This window comes from Mustela nivalis (genome assembly GCF_964662115.1).
Source record: "Mustela nivalis genome assembly, chromosome: 15".
Classification (NCBI taxonomy): domain Eukaryota; kingdom Metazoa; phylum Chordata; class Mammalia; order Carnivora; family Mustelidae; genus Mustela; species Mustela nivalis.
The window spans coordinates 77,763,478-77,779,451 of record NC_139034.1 but is presented as its reverse complement, the minus strand read 5'-3'; the positions used below and the strand labels follow the sequence as shown (position 1 = coordinate 77,779,451).

Here is a 15,974-nt window from a genome sequence, read left to right as displayed (position 1 = left end):
AGAACTTTGACTTACCAAAGAGCCACACAACTTGCTAAATAAAATCACTCCCTCTCACTGGACAGCCTTGCCAGGAAAAATTTTAAAGCAGATGATTGCTCACACCCAGTCTGGCCAAAGACCAGTCCTGGAAAAACTGCCCAACATCCCCTAAAGGAATACAAGGGACCGAGACTTGTTCAACATTGAAATCCCAGCAACTAGCAGTTTCTAGCCCATAACAGATGCTCAAAATGTTTGTTAAATGAGTGCATGAGACATGGCCTTCTGAGGAATGGCCATCCCATCAAGTCTTACCCTGAGAATACACTTATTTCAGAAATAGGTCAAGACAGCTGAGGAGAAGCCTTGGCCTACGCCTCTCCCTGGGCAGGAGTTCGGTTCCTAGAACTCAGTACTCATAAACCCTGTGCCTTAGGTGATCAAGTCTGACCTTCCCCAGCGTCACCATGTATCAAAGCAGAATAAACTTTGCCAACACAATGACTACTACAGTAACCAGTAACCTAGTAATGCAGTAGAGTAACCTTTTAAATTTTTTCATGTATTTTGGTCAGAGGGAAGGATAGTTCAAAAGGCTGAAATAACTAAAATGGAAGATTCAACCATTAATTTTATATCCACCAGTGTAGGGGTCACTGCATGATCCCAAGAAAATCACACCACCTTCTTGACCAGCAGTGCCAACAGTCCTATGTTCTTTATGCAAAGGGTAGTCTGGGGAAGATTAACTAGCCAGTAGCTATAACCTACTCTAAGGCCAATGAGTGAATCGAATTAATTATGAAACAAGGGAAATCATAAATATTCAACCCACTCCAAAACCTGAGAGTGAGGAAGATTTAAAATTATGCCTGTGTCTCTGATACTCACCCTCAGCCTAAGACCTGTATTCTCGGAAAAGGCTTCTAACAATAACGGTAGATCTTTAGTATTTGGAAATGTCAACTGCTTCCATACCTGGGCATGATTAAGTTCTCATGTGGAGAGACAGGAAGTAGTAACAGGGACAAGCAACTGTAAATTATGCTGTTCCAAATAGTTCACTGTTGCTGTCCCAGTGCCCAATCTCACTGCTGTTTACTTAACACACAGGCCACCTTACCAAGAGTCAACTGAAAAATTTCAGGGAAAAAAATAAAATTGTCCTCAAGGCTAGATATATTTCTTTTCCCTCTACCTGCTGACCACCACTGACATTCGAGTGCAAGATGACGGCAACATCCAGCAGCAATGTCCGCACTTTCCTGCCAAACGACTTAACTTCCTTCCACTTTAATGTACTTTCATCAGTTTGTGTTTGTCTAAAAACTCTTAAAGGAGATGGAGGAGGAAAGAAATCTAAGCAAACCTGAGGGGTCAGTTCCCGAGACAGAGGTTGGAAATTTGCATCTGGGGGAGAGCCAGCTGGGTCCCTCTGTAGCCTAAATGGAGCAAGGTGACTGGGAAGGGGGCAGGCTTCCAGCATCTGCTCCTCCAGGACAGCCCCTTCTTTCAGCCTGGCACACGCGCCGCTGAACACAAGGGGTCGAGCCCGGAGAACACCGGGACACCCAGCCCGACCCTAACTGTCCAGCCTGCCTGCAGCAGCCCCTGGAACACGTGAGCATCGCACCTGGGGTTCATAGGTGGGGGGCCGGGGCTGACCGCGGGACTCAGTCCGCACTTGCCCCTCCAGGCTGAGGTGGGGGAGTGTCCGCTGCCCCTCACGGGAAGGAACCCCGAAGATATGGGCGCGGGCATGGAGGGTCGGCCCCCAAACCTCCTGCAACCCCGAGGGTCCCCTTTGCCCCCAGGCTTCTCAAAGAGGTGCCCAGGGTCGCGCGTAGGGAACAGTCAGGATGGCGGCAGCCGGTACTCACAAAGCCCACTGGAGCCGGTGCTGGTGAACATGGTCCCGCCGGACCCGGAGCCCCCGCGGGGGGACAGGGGGAGGGAAAGTGGAGGTGGAGGGACCCGGCGACCGCGCAGGCGCACTCCCGGCGTGGCGGCGAATCCGGCAACTGGATTCTACTCCAGGGGCTGCTTGCGAGCGGCGCATGCGCAGCCCAGGGGACGCGCCGCTCCGCCCGCCCGCCCCCTCCCTTCCTGCCTGGGAAGGGAAGTCGGTCCTCAGTCGGAGAGATCCGTCTGTCCGGGTTTTGCCGACTGCTGCGGGTCCCCTTTAGAAAAGCAACAGGGGGACTTCGTGGGAGGAGCGGGAGTATAACTCCTGTGGAGTCGGCGTGGCAGCTGATTCCTCGGGAGTGCCGGCGTGGGGGGCATTCCGGGTGACCTCTACCCTCTCCCCAGACGGGACGCCCGGCGCGTTCCACGCATGCTCAGTCTTTCTGGGCAGCCCCCGCGAAGCTCGCTCCCCCGAGGACTGTTGACAGTAACTATCTGGGGTTCTGGTGTCCCCCAGGTGCGAGAGGCCGCTCAGTCGCCGAGAGCTGCGCTGTCCAGCCCTTTCCCGCGTCGATCCCGCGCGGAATCCCCTCAGGCGCCGTGAATGGTGCTCACGGGACCCCACCCTTCCGCACCGCGCCGGCAGGTGGTCAGATCCCAGGGGTGGCGAGTCTATGGCTGAGCGATCTTGCTCCCCGAACTAATGCCTTAGCGGCCTTGCAGACCTAGGCATTTCATTTTTTTTTCCCCCTCGCAAAATGAGATTAATCTTTACTAAGGCAAAGTCATGTTTTTTAAAATGAGTTTGAGCCTGAAAACTTTAATTTTATATTATGTAGTTATTAAAGAATACGTATTGTGGGGAAACTGAGCAACTACAAGGCTAAATGAAAAGGACAGGCTACACAGCTGTATGGCATACTTTTAAAAGAAAATACTTTTGGAGTGTTTGTAAGGGCCAGGCACTGAGTGAGCTAAATCTGGAATTTGTGGATCAATAAAACATAGTTCCTGCCTTGAAGGAGAGGTGAGAGTGACCCAGAATTTTATCACTGATTTATTGCTAGAGGGCAAAAGCAGAAGTGACTTATTTTCCTTAGGCTTTTATTTGTTTTACAGAAGCTATTGGTTGGCAACAAAACCCTTAGCCTACATAGGTCACTGGTTCTCAAAGTAGATGTGGCTACCCCACCCCACACCACTTTATCCCTAAAGTGGGATTCCAGAAGGCCAGAACCATTTTCATAATTGTGGTAAGATATTTTTCTTTTTTTAAATATTTTATTAATTTATTTGATCACAGATCACAAGCAGGCAGAGAGGCAGGCAGAGAGCAAGGGGAAAGCAGGCTCCCTGCTGAGCAGAGAGCCTGATGTGGGGACTCCATCCCATGACCCTGAGATCATGACCTGAGCCTAAGGCCAAGGCTTAACCCACTGAGCCACCCAGGCGCCCCTAAGACATTTTTCTTTACTCTTATTCACTCAGGAAAATATAATGGAGTTTCCCTCTGTGCATTTGGAAAGGCTGTATAACTTAGTGAACCAACATTCTCCACTTGATCAATGCATCGTGTTACAAAATCATGCGTGGGTAAGATCAATGCAAACTGCAAGATAAACCAATACGTTTTAGTGTAACAGTACAAAAAGCTCATTGATAGGGCTTCAGATTTCTCATTCCAACTAATCTTTAAGAAACTACTGCTTGTTAAGTTATGCTGTAGTATCAGAAAAAAGTCCATATTATCGGAAATGACTATTAAAATGCTTCCTTTTCCAACAACAAAATCCTGTGAGGCCAGATTTTCTTCCTGTATTTCAATCAAAACAATGTATCACAACAGACTGAAAGCAGAAGCCAATAGGAAGATCCAGCTGTCTTCTATAAAGCCAGATCTTAGACATTTGCAAAAAAATGTGTGCAATAATTTTATTTTCCTCCATAATTTTTTGCTTGAGAATGTGCTGCAATTTTTCACAAAAATATATTAATTATATTAATGTGCAATGGGTCTGTTATTTTTAAATGAATTCCAAACAGTTTTTAAATTTTTCCGTCTCTTAATTAATTTCTAATGTTTCTAATAGATATAACTCATGTTAGCAAAAGCTCTCATAGTTCTCGACTATCTTTAAGAATGCTAAAGAAATCCCAAGATAAAATGTTGGAGAACTGCTGAAATAGGAGGTAAAGCACTTTGAAGTTTAGAAAAACAAAGACAAAAAAAAAAAAAAACCATTCACTTATTTATATTCAGTTCTGCAACATTCTTAACTAAATGCACAGTAACTTAATACGGTATGCAGTCCTTGCTCGAGAGTATTTTCAGGGATCTGTACCTTGAGTGTACTCTGCACTCGGAACCTGGACATATCAACTGGTAGAAAGCTGTAGGTTTGTCTTGTAAGAAGCAAGTATTGTCCTTGCATGGGCAGCATCAGCTTCATCTGGGATCTTGTTTGAACTAGAAAGTGCCAGGCCCTATTCCCAGACTTACTAAAGCAGCATTTAGCAAGACCCTCAGGTGATTTGTATGCAAAAGTCTGAGAAGCACTAGTGCAGTGATTCTCAACAGGGGGCAGTTTGGGGACTCCAGAGGACACTTGCCAATATTTGGAGACATTTTTGGTGTTACAGTTATGAGAGGGGCCCACTAATGGCATCTAATGGGCAGATGGGATGCTGGTAAACATCCTACAATACACAGGGCTGCCTCCCATAGTGAAGACTTCTCCTGTGCATCCGAGTGGCCCATTGGGTTACATATCTGACGCTTGATCTCAGCTCAGGTCTTGATCTCAGGGTTGTGAGTTCAAGCCCAGTGTAGAGCCTACTTTAAAAAATTTTTTTAAATTAAAAAAAAGAAAACCTGCCCAAAATATCAATAGCGTAAGGATGAGAACTCCTATACTTGTGTGATTTAGCCAACGGTTATCACACAATCCCAGAATGCTCAGTGTTTATCATTTCTAAAGTCCTTGCCTGTATTTCTACCTTGTCTCTTCTCTAGATTGTATTTTGGAGAGCTAATTCTGTCAGTTACTAGGAATCATCATTTGCCTTCCCATGTCTTGCCGAATCTGCTTTCTACATTGGGGTAGTAGCGGTAAGTTTGAAAGAGTAAGCCCGTAGAGGGCAGGGAATGTGTCTTACCAGATGTTGTATCCTACCCATTTTGAGTCTATTGGTGTGAAAACATTGTCTTCCTTTCCTAAAATAAAACATAGCACCTCTAAGGTTTTAGCATTAGAAAGCAGATCTCCAGAGGAGTCCTGGGGGAAGGTTGCTGACCGAGCATCCCTGACACAGCTTTTCCTGTAGATTTCAGCTTGCCTTTAGCACCATGTTTTTTTCGTAGAGCAGAGCTAGAAAGAATTTTTCCTAAAGAATACTAACAGTAGAGGGGGCCAACCACAACCAAATTAAGAACCACAGACTTCCAAAGTACCAAGTTCTGATCATATGACAGCTATTATACCTTTACCTTGTAAACCACATCCTGTTTTTATATTCTGGCTGAGGACCCCCTTTCCAAATTAGCAGGGATTGTAGTCAGCAACCTTTTGGAGGAATCAGTAGATAATGACTAGGGTTGATGGTCAGTCCTTGGGTAAAGTAGCCTTTACACTGCATCAAATGCATTTTTAGCATATAATATCTATGAAACTAATAGTTATGAAGAAATAGGTCTGGAGGGTTTTTTTTAGAGTACTTGCATCTTTTTACTGATTTAGTAATTCTCATTATAGATGTCTACTGAGCATGGAGCATTTTGGAAACCTGTTAAGTGTATTTTGGGTTGTCACAATGAATTGGAAGAGCCTGCGTGGTGTCCGGTAAATGCCAGATGCAATCCTTTTACCAAAAAAAATTTAATTGTTCTCTTTTCTAACTTGTGTTTTACTCTCCAACCTCATATTTCTTAGGTAGGTAAAAGTCTATTTGTATCTTTCTGAATCTAGAACCAATTTCATTTTACATGTAAACATGTGCCTGGCAGAGTTTTAATTCATGCTGAATTTGCCAGGAATGCAACAAGTTACTGTTTCAGTTGTTATTTGGAACTTAATCAAGAGTTTTTCACCAATTCAAAACACCATTCCACATGCAACAGCTCTGCTTGTCTCTTTGAAGTCACCAGTCCCAATTTACACGTGGGAACGATGCACTTAGTGATTCTGTATCTTTAAAAAAGATGTATAAACCTAGCCTTTATTATAAAAAATACTATATATAATGTGAATATTAAGAAAAGGTGTTGAGACCCTGCCTCTGGCTCTCTGCTCAGTGGGGAGCCTGCTTCCCTCTCTCTCTCTGCCTGCCTCTCTGCCTACTTATGATCTCTCTGTGTCAAATAAATAAATAAAATCTTAAAAAAAAAAAAGAAAGAAAGAAAAGAAAAGGTGTTGAGAATACTCCATTGAATATTTGAAAGTGTCCATATGCACAGTATAGTTTTTTTTTCCAATTCATTTACATGAATGAACAAGGACCCATCCAATCCAATCCAATCCACCAAGATTAAGTGAATATTATATAGAGACACAGAGTTGGCAAAGGTAGAAACTTCAGAGAGAAAATTGCTTTAAAATACTTTGTTCTTTGATACTAACATGCAATTTTTGTTTCAATCAATGAGAAATACTGATATTGGAATATTACAAAGTGATTTGACATAGATAATCATATGTACCAGAAATGTTTAAATGAAGCCTTTAAACTACAAGTCAATAAGATTAAGATTACTAAAGAAGAAGGAAGTATCATTTTTCAACAAACGTAGGTCATTTTAAGAGATGCTTTCTTGCCCAGAATTTTCACATTTCCTGTATCCGTAGGAGATAAGACCAGGTAGGTCTAAAAGACTGGTCTGGGACTGTATTGCTAATGTTCATGCTATTTAAAAACATAGAACGGTTAAGTCTAGAGATCAGTGTGAATTTTTAATATCAAATTAGGTGATTAATCCACTTGAAAATGATGCCACATATTAGCCAATTTGCAGGAAATGTTAATTGAACTAAAACGTGATTTAGGGGGAACATCTTCTTTAACATTATTATATCAGAGAGTTCCCAACTGCATATTTAGATGGAAAGGGTTTCAGTGCAGTGGAACAATTCCTGCAGAAGCAACAAAATGTAACAACATTTGAGATTTCTTTTAATAGAATTAGAATCTCAGTAAGTTTCATCAATTAATTAAAAAAATATTTCAGATGATCCCCATCTGTTTTAGCTTGGGTCTCACCCAAGGCAGACTTTGGGACAAAGTTTCAAGTTATCTGGAAGCTGTCCTAGGAAAGACCAGTGAGAGAATGGGGAATGAGACAGGGAAAGGAGGGGCGGAAGCCAACGGAGGTGAGTTAGCAAACAGATTAGCACTGTGAGCATGTGGAGCCTGTGCCCACAAGTCATCCCACTGGAGGGGCGGGCGGGCAGGGGTTGGTGTCTTTCTCCACGACTCCCATTGGTCCCAGAGGGCCACCCGTGAGCAATTTGTCCACACTTGTAGCCCACCCCTGTGAGTGAGCAGAGCAAGACTGCATGCAAAGCATCTGGAGGGCAGGGGAGTGCCTGGGTGGCTCAGTGGGTGGAGCATCTGCCTTTGGCTCAGGTCAAGATCCCAGGGTGCTGGGATGGAGCCCGTATCTGGCTCCTTGCTCAGTGGGGAGCCTGCTTCTCCTTCTCCCTCTCCCCTCTACCCCTCCCCCTTATTCATGCTCCCAATCTCTCAAATAAATTATTAAAATCTTTTTTTTTTTTTTTTAAAGCTGCATTTGGGAACTAAGACTCCACGGGAGTAGTGGGGGAGTAAGTCTTGGGCCATAGGGCTGATAGCTTTCTGCCCGTAGGCTTCATATTTTCGTGGCACACTCCTAAGAAAGCTGGGCTGAGAAATTTCTGTATGGAAATTATGGTGGGGAAGGTTAGGAAGTGATAGGGTTGGTTTGCCTTTTTCTTCTGGTCTTCCTCCAGTACCCACCCTAGTCTACTACCTTATTTCTCTAGAGCTCTTTCTTTTTCTGATTCAGCTCTGTTTCCCATCACACATCAAAGCATGGGGCCCTCTGGATCTGAGTTCTAGAGATGGAGTGAGGCCCTAACGTGTGGCGGGATTTCAGAATAGGAGATCAGTTTTCGGTTGCTTCATCATTACCCATCAGGAAGTATTTTTAAATCATTCATATAGAACCTGTCACATTTGTGAGACTGTCACACTTCCTCATCTTCTCCACCCAGACCATCTGCTCTTTCTCGGAGGCTAAGTTAAGGTTACTTCTCTTGTGTCCATACAACATGTCCCATCTGTTCATACCAGACAGGCACTTGCTCGTCCTGCTCTAGTTTTCACTCTGCTCTGCGGCGGCCTTCTGCCCTCTCGTTCTGCCCTGCACCCTGCCTGGCATCACTTCTGACCTCCTTACTTCCACATACCACACAAGCTAAGATATCTATAGGTGGATGCAATCACTGTGCCTCTGAATGGACAGAGAGGATATATTTGGGACACCAGCAGCATCCGCTAGAAGTGGGGAAAAGGAAGTGAGACCAATTCCCTTTACCCTATATCACCTCTGGTCTCAGCATGGGCCATTTTCATAGGGCCAACATTTTCTTCCTCTTAATGGATATGGCTACTGATTGGTACTATATAAGTGACTCCTCTCGGGGTAGCTGCCCTAGATCCTTGCCAAAGTGCAAGCTGGATTGTAGGACATCATCAAAACAGGAAAGATGGGCAAAACATCATAATTCCATCCCCTGACCAGGCTGTGTCCTCTTCCCAAACAGCCCAGACATCTCCTGCCCATCAAAGCAAGGCGAAAACCCACAGATCTACTTCCCCAGGGTTGTTTCAACAAAAGTGGGAGCCTATCTCTCACCTGCTCACTTTTAAGCCCTACTCAGAGATGTGAGAGATTATCACCTTCAATGTTTCATCTTGCTTGCTTGTCCATCTTTATGGCCGGTTTATGCTGAACAGTAGCACCTTGATTCAAACTGATTCAAACTCATGTATTCAACATAATGTTCCAAAGCAAAAGGCACCCATTTGATCTTTTATTTCTCCTTTTTCCATGGTGAGATAATCACGAGAATATTATGTAGGAAATTTTTTATCATTCTTATTTCCATTATTGGCAGTATTTTTTATTGTAAATCTGTAGAAATGCAATTGAACTGTGCATACGCAGGAAGAGTGTCACTACCACAGCAACCAGTGAAAAAAGAACACATGAAAATATTTCAGAATTTCAGAATATAAGCTAGAAATACAAAGTGAAGTACTGAAAACTGATGTGACAATTCTATGCCACTTAATTTTGCTTATTGATGATAGAGACAGCATGAGCAGAGAGAGGGAGAAGCAGATTCCCCGCTGAGCAGGGAGCCCCCAAATGGGGTTCAGTCCCAAGACTCCAAGATCATGACCTGAGCCAAAGGCAGACAACCAACTGAGCCACCCAGGCACCCCTGACTTTAGTCTTTCTATTTTTTATGGAGAAAGAAGCCCGGGGCTCTCTTTTATCCTCCTCAGTGTTATTAGCTGGATTGTGTAACCAAAAAAATATATATTGAGATTGTACCCCCAGTGCCTCTGAATGTGGCCTTCATTGCAAATAGGGTCATTGCAGATGTAACTGGTTATGATGAGGTCATTATGGAGTAGGGTAGGAGCTAATTCCATATAACTGCTCTCTTAGACTCTTACAGATCCAGGGACATCACGCTGTGACAACGGAAGCAGAAATCACAGTGCTGTCCCCACCAGCCAAGGAAAACCAGGGATGGCCAGCAAATACCAGAAGCTGAAAAAGGCAAGAAACAGTCCTGCCCTCCAGGTTTCCATGGGAGCACGGCCCTGCTGACCCCTGGATTTGGGACTGACAGCTTCTGGGACTGTGAGGCAGGGAAGTTCTATTGTTTTAAGCCCCCCAGGTTGTGTACTTTTTATGGCAGTCCTAGGTGACCCTTGGCTTTCCTCTTTAATTCATATTTTAAAAGTTCCTCTTCTATCTGCCATTCACCTGTTTCCCTTTGCATTTTCTTAATTTCTACCTAGGTTAAATCTATGTTGAGATTTTACTTCTGCCCAGCAACCATAGGGTAATGGTGTTGTTTATAGGAACCCCACTGTCCCAAAGGTGACAATTTCTTTGATCCTATGTCATGTACATGATAAGATAGAAACCAAAAACTGCACCGGTAAAATCTTCCCACCCATTGTGTCCACCAAATCTAAAACTTCTCTGTTAAGGCAGTGGTTTTGGTCTACCTAGCATCAAGGAGAAACTATCACTCGCTCACTCACCTGCTCCAACCTCCTACTTCTCCCTGTACCAATCTCTTTCACGGTCATGACTCACTTCATACTTCCTCTGTAGATGAATCTGTGGTCCAGTCACTCAAACCAATTCTGAAAGAAACCTGAGAAGTTCAGGTCTATTGCTCTGTGATGGCAGCTGAACTCCACACCCCTGGGCTCATTTTGCACGTTGTACATTGCATTCCTTTATCAACGTGAGTCCACTCTACTTGTAGGTCATTGTCTAATTGCCTGTTTCCTCCACACAACTGCAAGCAGGACCTGTCTTTCATCTTTGTTTCCCCGAGGCTTAGCACAGTGATTGGCACACAGTAGGCCTCTAGATATATATATTCAATTGAATGAGAGGAATGAGGGAAAGGCAGCATCAAGTCATCCTTGCTGCTTCCCTCTCTTTCTGACAACTGGATGGGCTTCAGATTGTTCAGCTATCCAACATCTACATGTAAGTATAGACAAAGGATTTCCGAAACCACTACAAGATAAATTGTGTTCTAGGGCACCTGGCTGGCTCAGTCGGAAAAGCATGCTATGCTTGAACTTGGGGTCATGAGTTCAAGCCCCACACTGGGTGTAGACATGACTAAAAACAATCAATAAACTTAAAAAAAAAGATAAGTTCTAGGGAAGTTTCAGAAACTCTGCTGGTAGAACCACATAAACAAGGGGATTTAACATTCCTCTTTATGTTATTTCAGTGCAATTATGTACGTATAGGAACTGGGGTTGGTTCAAAGGTTAAAGTGAGGTGATTGTTCTGATTTGGCAATTATTTATGTCCTTCTGGACATAACTATGGCATTGGAATATTTATTTATAAGGGATTCATCAGCAGTGAGCACCCCACCAGGGGCCAAAAAGATATGAAAGAATAACAACCTCAGTTTTCTGAGCCAGCAGATAGTAGTCTGTCCTCATGTGCAGGCCAAGGAGGTTCTACCTCTGCAAACATGCCGACCAGCTTGGACTCAGATGGACCCTGAGTGAGCAAGCCTGACTCTGAGGAGGAAGGAACACTCGTAGAAGTGGTGGGATCCTGATACTAATTTTGGATAGTCCCTAGAATCCCATGTTCGTCTCACTGAGTGTCCTTTAATAGACCCTGACTTGGTGCTCTTCTGTTCTTCCCCTGAAAACATGCCTATTGTAGGTTACAATCCTGATCTCTGGTGCTGATACCTCTCCTTTACTCCATTACAGTTGATCTGCGTAGTATCCGCAACCAAACCTGCTCCACCAGCCACCAGATGACTCGAACATCTGTTCAGGATCTTCCTGATGTGTTATTCATCCCAGAAGTGAGTTTTTCAAACACTTTGAGCCTTCTTTTCTCCAGACTAAATATTTCCAGTAACTATTCAACCCTTTGATTGTTTTTTTTTTAATTCTCTCCAATTTTCCACATGTTCTTACATCATGAAGTTTAAAGTTTTTTTTTTTTTTAAGATTTTATTTATTTATTTGACAGAGAGAGATCACAAGTAGGCAGAGAGGCAGGCAGAGAGAGAGAGAGAGAGAGAGGAGGAAGCAGGCTCCCTGCTGAGCAGAGAGCCCGATGCGGGACTCGATCCCAGGACCCTGAGATCATGACCTGAGCCGAAGGCAGCGGCTTAACCCACTGAGCCACCCAGGCACCCAACCACCATGAAGTTTAAATGGTATATGAGAATCCACATACAAAATAGAGGCATCAAATAATGATCGTGACATATTTGTGATGATAACTGATGAGGCCTAATCTCTTATTGCAGACTTCCTAAAGGAAAGGAAAAGAGCTTCTAACACAATCGGCTGATAAACCATTGAGCTGCATGGATAAGGAAAACAATCCACCTGATTTCTTAAGATAAAGTGTTATCATTTAAAAAATTATTCCATGCTCATTAAGAACAGAATAACTTTTATTCCTGGTAGTTCATATAAATGCCAGCCAGCAGTCCATCATACCAAATATGAAAAGATTGGGGCCTCTAAGCAACAATTGTATTTAAAAGAAATGATCTGTATACTTTTACCAGACGTCACATGTTACTGCTGTGAAATGTGAACACAAGTATGTACATAAAATAGAGGTAGTTATGTTTCCTGTGTTTTTTATGGCACCTTGCCATACTTCAAGTAAGACTCTTGGGAGAGCCGGAATTACGTGAGAGCCCGAGCCTGGATTCAAATCCTAGTTCCATTCTCAACTACCTGTAGATGCCCAGACAGGCCCCTTTCGCTCCCTTTCCTCGTCTGCGAAGAGGGAAAGATGGTAATAATAACACCTGCCTCTAGGGGGCCTCTGGGCATTGAATAACTTAATACATTACAAAGAACACTCTTTGAACAAGTCTTGCCCAGAGTAAGTTCCTGCAGTGATTATTATTATAATTTCCATAATTATACTCTGAACACGGGCAAGGAGGCTAAAACAGTTGTCCAAATCGAGCCCGTCTGTTTGTGCCAGAACTCTGGGGAGACAGTTCGTTCCTCAAGTAGTAATTAGAAATGGAGGATGAGAACAGTGCGTTCACGCCATTTGACGAAGGCCCCAGGAATTCAGGTTCTGGCTTCGCTTAGCTGCCCAGGGTGTGCGAATAGCACACAGAGGGAGAGGAGACCATTCCCCGCTTCCTCCTTCCTCCAGGACCCACCTTTGGCCCATTTATCACTGTGGCATCTCTCGCTGGCCTGAGATGAGGCCTCAGATGTCCACAGGGGCCCTCACGGAGAGAAGCAGACTGGGCAATCAACAGACACACTTTGCAGGTGCATTAATCACACGAGGACCATTCTCCCACTGACAGAAACAAGACCATTCTGCCTGTTTCTAAAGACATAGGCTCACTCGATTTATCTTTCATGTTCCCTCTTTTGACAGTGACCCAGATACAGAGAGCTGTTTTGGGGGGTTTGTCTTGTTTTGTTTTCATAAAGAAGTTGACAATCTGAGCATGTTAATAACAGCCTCTGAAGAGTTCGGAACAATAGGGAGTGAAAGAGTCACGTAGAGCTGACCACCATGTGTCCCATCTAAGAAGTTGAGCCACTCCTAAGCTCTGCTTGGGATGTCGTGAGGGACTGGGGGAAACAGAAATGCATCCCAGAGCTTTGGACTTTCATAAAGAATTTCCCAGCTGTTAAACACTGGCTCGCAGTAACACACGTAGACGGATCAAAGCAATGGTGCGGAGAGGCGATGGGTGTGGGGTGTCTGCTCCACAGTGCCTTGGGGTACCACTAACATTATGAATTGGACACAATATCAAGGGTGACCCTGGAGCTGAGCAACACGGTGGCATGGATCTAAACCACAGTTAGCAAGGGACCTCTCTGTCTCTGAGCAGAGTCTCTAAGACCCTGGTGTCTCGACTTGAGTGTGCATGAAACCAGTGAGATGCGTGTTTCCAATGCGGAGCCCCGAGGCTCATTCCCTGAGCTTTTGAGGGGAGGCCCAGGAATTTGAATTAAGAAAAATTTTTTTAGTCATCTTCACTTTTTAGAAAAGCTTTGGCTTTACAGGAAAATTGGGAAGATATCACAAAGGAGTCCCATAAACCCTACATCTGCCTTCCTGTTATAACATCCTACATTGCTGTGGTCTATTGGTCACAATTAGGAAACCAGTATTGATCCATCATGATGAACTAAAGTCCGTACTTTATTTAGACAGCTTTAGTTTTTACCTACTGTCCCATTTCTGTTCCAGGACCCCATGCAGGATGCCCCATTGCATTGAGCATCATGTCTCCTTAGGCTCTTTTTGGCTGTGACAGTTTTCTGACTTTTCTTGTTTTCCATGACCTTGACAGTTTTGAGGAGTACTGGTGGAAATGTGCGGGGTATCCCTTCATTGGAACTTGCCTGATGTTCTTCTCATGAGAAGACTGAGGCTATATTGGCTATATATTGAGGCCATATTATTGGGGAAAATACCCACAGAGGTAAAATGCTATTTTCATCACACGATGTCAAGCATACGTACTCTGAATCGGACTCATCAGTGCCTATGTTGACCCTGATCACCTGGTTGAGGCTGTTGTCAGTCAGGTTTCTCCACTGGAAAATTACCTGCTACCCCTTTCCTACCGTCCTGTCTGGAAGGAAGTCACTACGGGCAGCCCACCCTTGGGCAGGCAGTTATGTTCCACTTCTTTGAAGCTGTGGTATGTATATAAATTATTTGGAATTCTTCTGTACAGGAGATTTGTCTCTCCTCCCCCATTATTTATTCAACCATTTATTTAATTCAGTATAGACTCATGGAAATTTATTTTGTAAATTATAAATTCTATAATTTGGGTTATCCCTTCATTCGTTTTGTTGCTCAAGTTATTTCAAGCTTGGCCTCTGAGAGCTCTTTCAGTTAGCTCCCGTTTTGCACTGACATACCCCAATCAATGCGGTTTTAAGTCGGCATTTTCTTTCTTTTTTTTCTTTTTTAAAAAAAGATTTTATCTATTCATTTTTTTGAGAGACAGCATGAAAGAGAGAGAGATCACAAGTAGAGGGGAAGTTAGAGGGAGAAGCAGACTGCCCACTGAGCAGGAAGCCCAAAGCAGGACTTGATCCCAGGACCCCAGGATCATGAGCTGAAAGCAGATGCTTAACCGACTGAGCCACCCACTCACGCGTGAGTCAGCATTTTCAAAAAGGTCCCAAGTGATTCTGGTGCTGGTGGCCCAAGGACTGCACACCGAGAAACCTGACTGGAGGGTGTGCTGTGAGCTCTGCTAACCACAGAATCCCACCCATTTGTTGATTCCTTCAGCAACTGTCTACTGACCCATTCAGCAAACATAGGCTATTGTCCCCTGCCTCCTCCCTGCCAGGCACTGTGCTGGATGCTGGGAATGCAGAGCTTGTCTGTGAACTCAGACTTGGGTGGACATTCTATGGGGGAAATAAAGATGTGGCTAACAAAAGAGGAAAAGGGTTCCTGCCAACCCTTTGACTCATCCTTAGCTTCCCAGACAGCTTTTCTAGAGAAAAGAATGTATTAAGAATTGAGAGAAGGGGCGCCTGGGTGGCTCAGTGGATTAAGCCGCTGCCTTCGGCTCAGGTCATGATCTCGGTGTCCTGGGATCGAGCCCCGCATCGGGCTCTTTGCTCAGCGGGAGCCTGCTTCTCTCTCTCTCTCTCTCTCTGCCTGACTCTCTGCCTACTTGTGATTTCTCTCTCTGTCAAATAAATAAATAAAATCTTTAAAAAAAAAAAAAGAATTGAGAGAAAAACTGAGAGAAAGTACAAGGGATAGAGCAGAACAGGGGACGTTGGAGGGGTTGGGCTCAAAAACACCCATGGAAGAACAGAAAGAAATGCCTTATCCTCTGAGACTGAGAAAAGGCAGTTGGCTCTAGAAATTTTTATAGATTGGCTGGTGTTGGGGGAGACATGTTTGAGGTCACCTAAATGACTTTAATTTTCTTTCTTCTTAAAGAATGATTTGTTTGTTTTAGAGAGACAGAGAGAGTGCACAAGCAGAGGGAGAGGGAGAAGCAGACTCCCTGCTGAGCAAGGAGCCAGATGCGGGACTAGATCCCAGGACCCCGAGGTCATGACCTGAGCCAAAGTCAGACTCTTAACTGAATGAGCCACCCAGGCACAGCTTTAATTTTCTGAGTGAAACAGGAGGCCAGGTCATCCTTACTAGGGGGAGGGGCCTGGAAGCACAGAGGCTGGAAGGCATTAAAGTTTTGAAATAGCGGTTGGGGCTGCATCAATTAGAATCAAGCCAGAAGACTAAAACTACAGTAATAACTATTCCTACA

At 44.2% G+C, this 15,974-nt stretch overlaps 1 protein-coding gene and 1 long non-coding RNA gene across 8 annotated transcripts in view; one reads left to right on the top strand and one right to left on the bottom strand.

Annotated features, from left to right (window-relative positions):
- The window catches only part of UBAC2 (UBA domain containing 2), a 160,975-nt gene extending 158,930 nt beyond the window's left edge, over positions 1 to 2,045 (bottom strand). For both annotated transcript variants that reach the window (XM_082700827.1, XM_082700828.1), the window contains exon 1: positions 1,863 to 2,045. In XM_082700827.1, the coding sequence (XP_082556953.1) occupies positions 1,863 to 1,893 (31 nt within the window). In that variant the 5' untranslated portion in view covers positions 1,894 to 2,045. The remainder of the gene's footprint in view (positions 1 to 1,862) is intronic.
- The window catches only part of LOC309848821, a 56,270-nt gene continuing 41,241 nt past the window's right edge, over positions 946 to 15,974 (top strand). Inside the window, exons 1-4 of one of the 6 annotated variants that reach the window (XR_014303311.1) lie at positions 946 to 1,602; positions 3,007 to 3,140; positions 4,901 to 4,996; positions 9,599 to 11,519. This is a non-coding gene — a long non-coding RNA (uncharacterized lncRNA). Of the gene's footprint in view, positions 1,603 to 2,090; positions 2,915 to 2,987; positions 3,141 to 4,900; positions 4,997 to 9,598; positions 11,520 to 15,974 lie in introns of those variants that run through there. The other 5 variants (XR_014303312.1, XR_014303314.1, XR_014303315.1 and 2 more) reach the window with 5 other exon arrangements.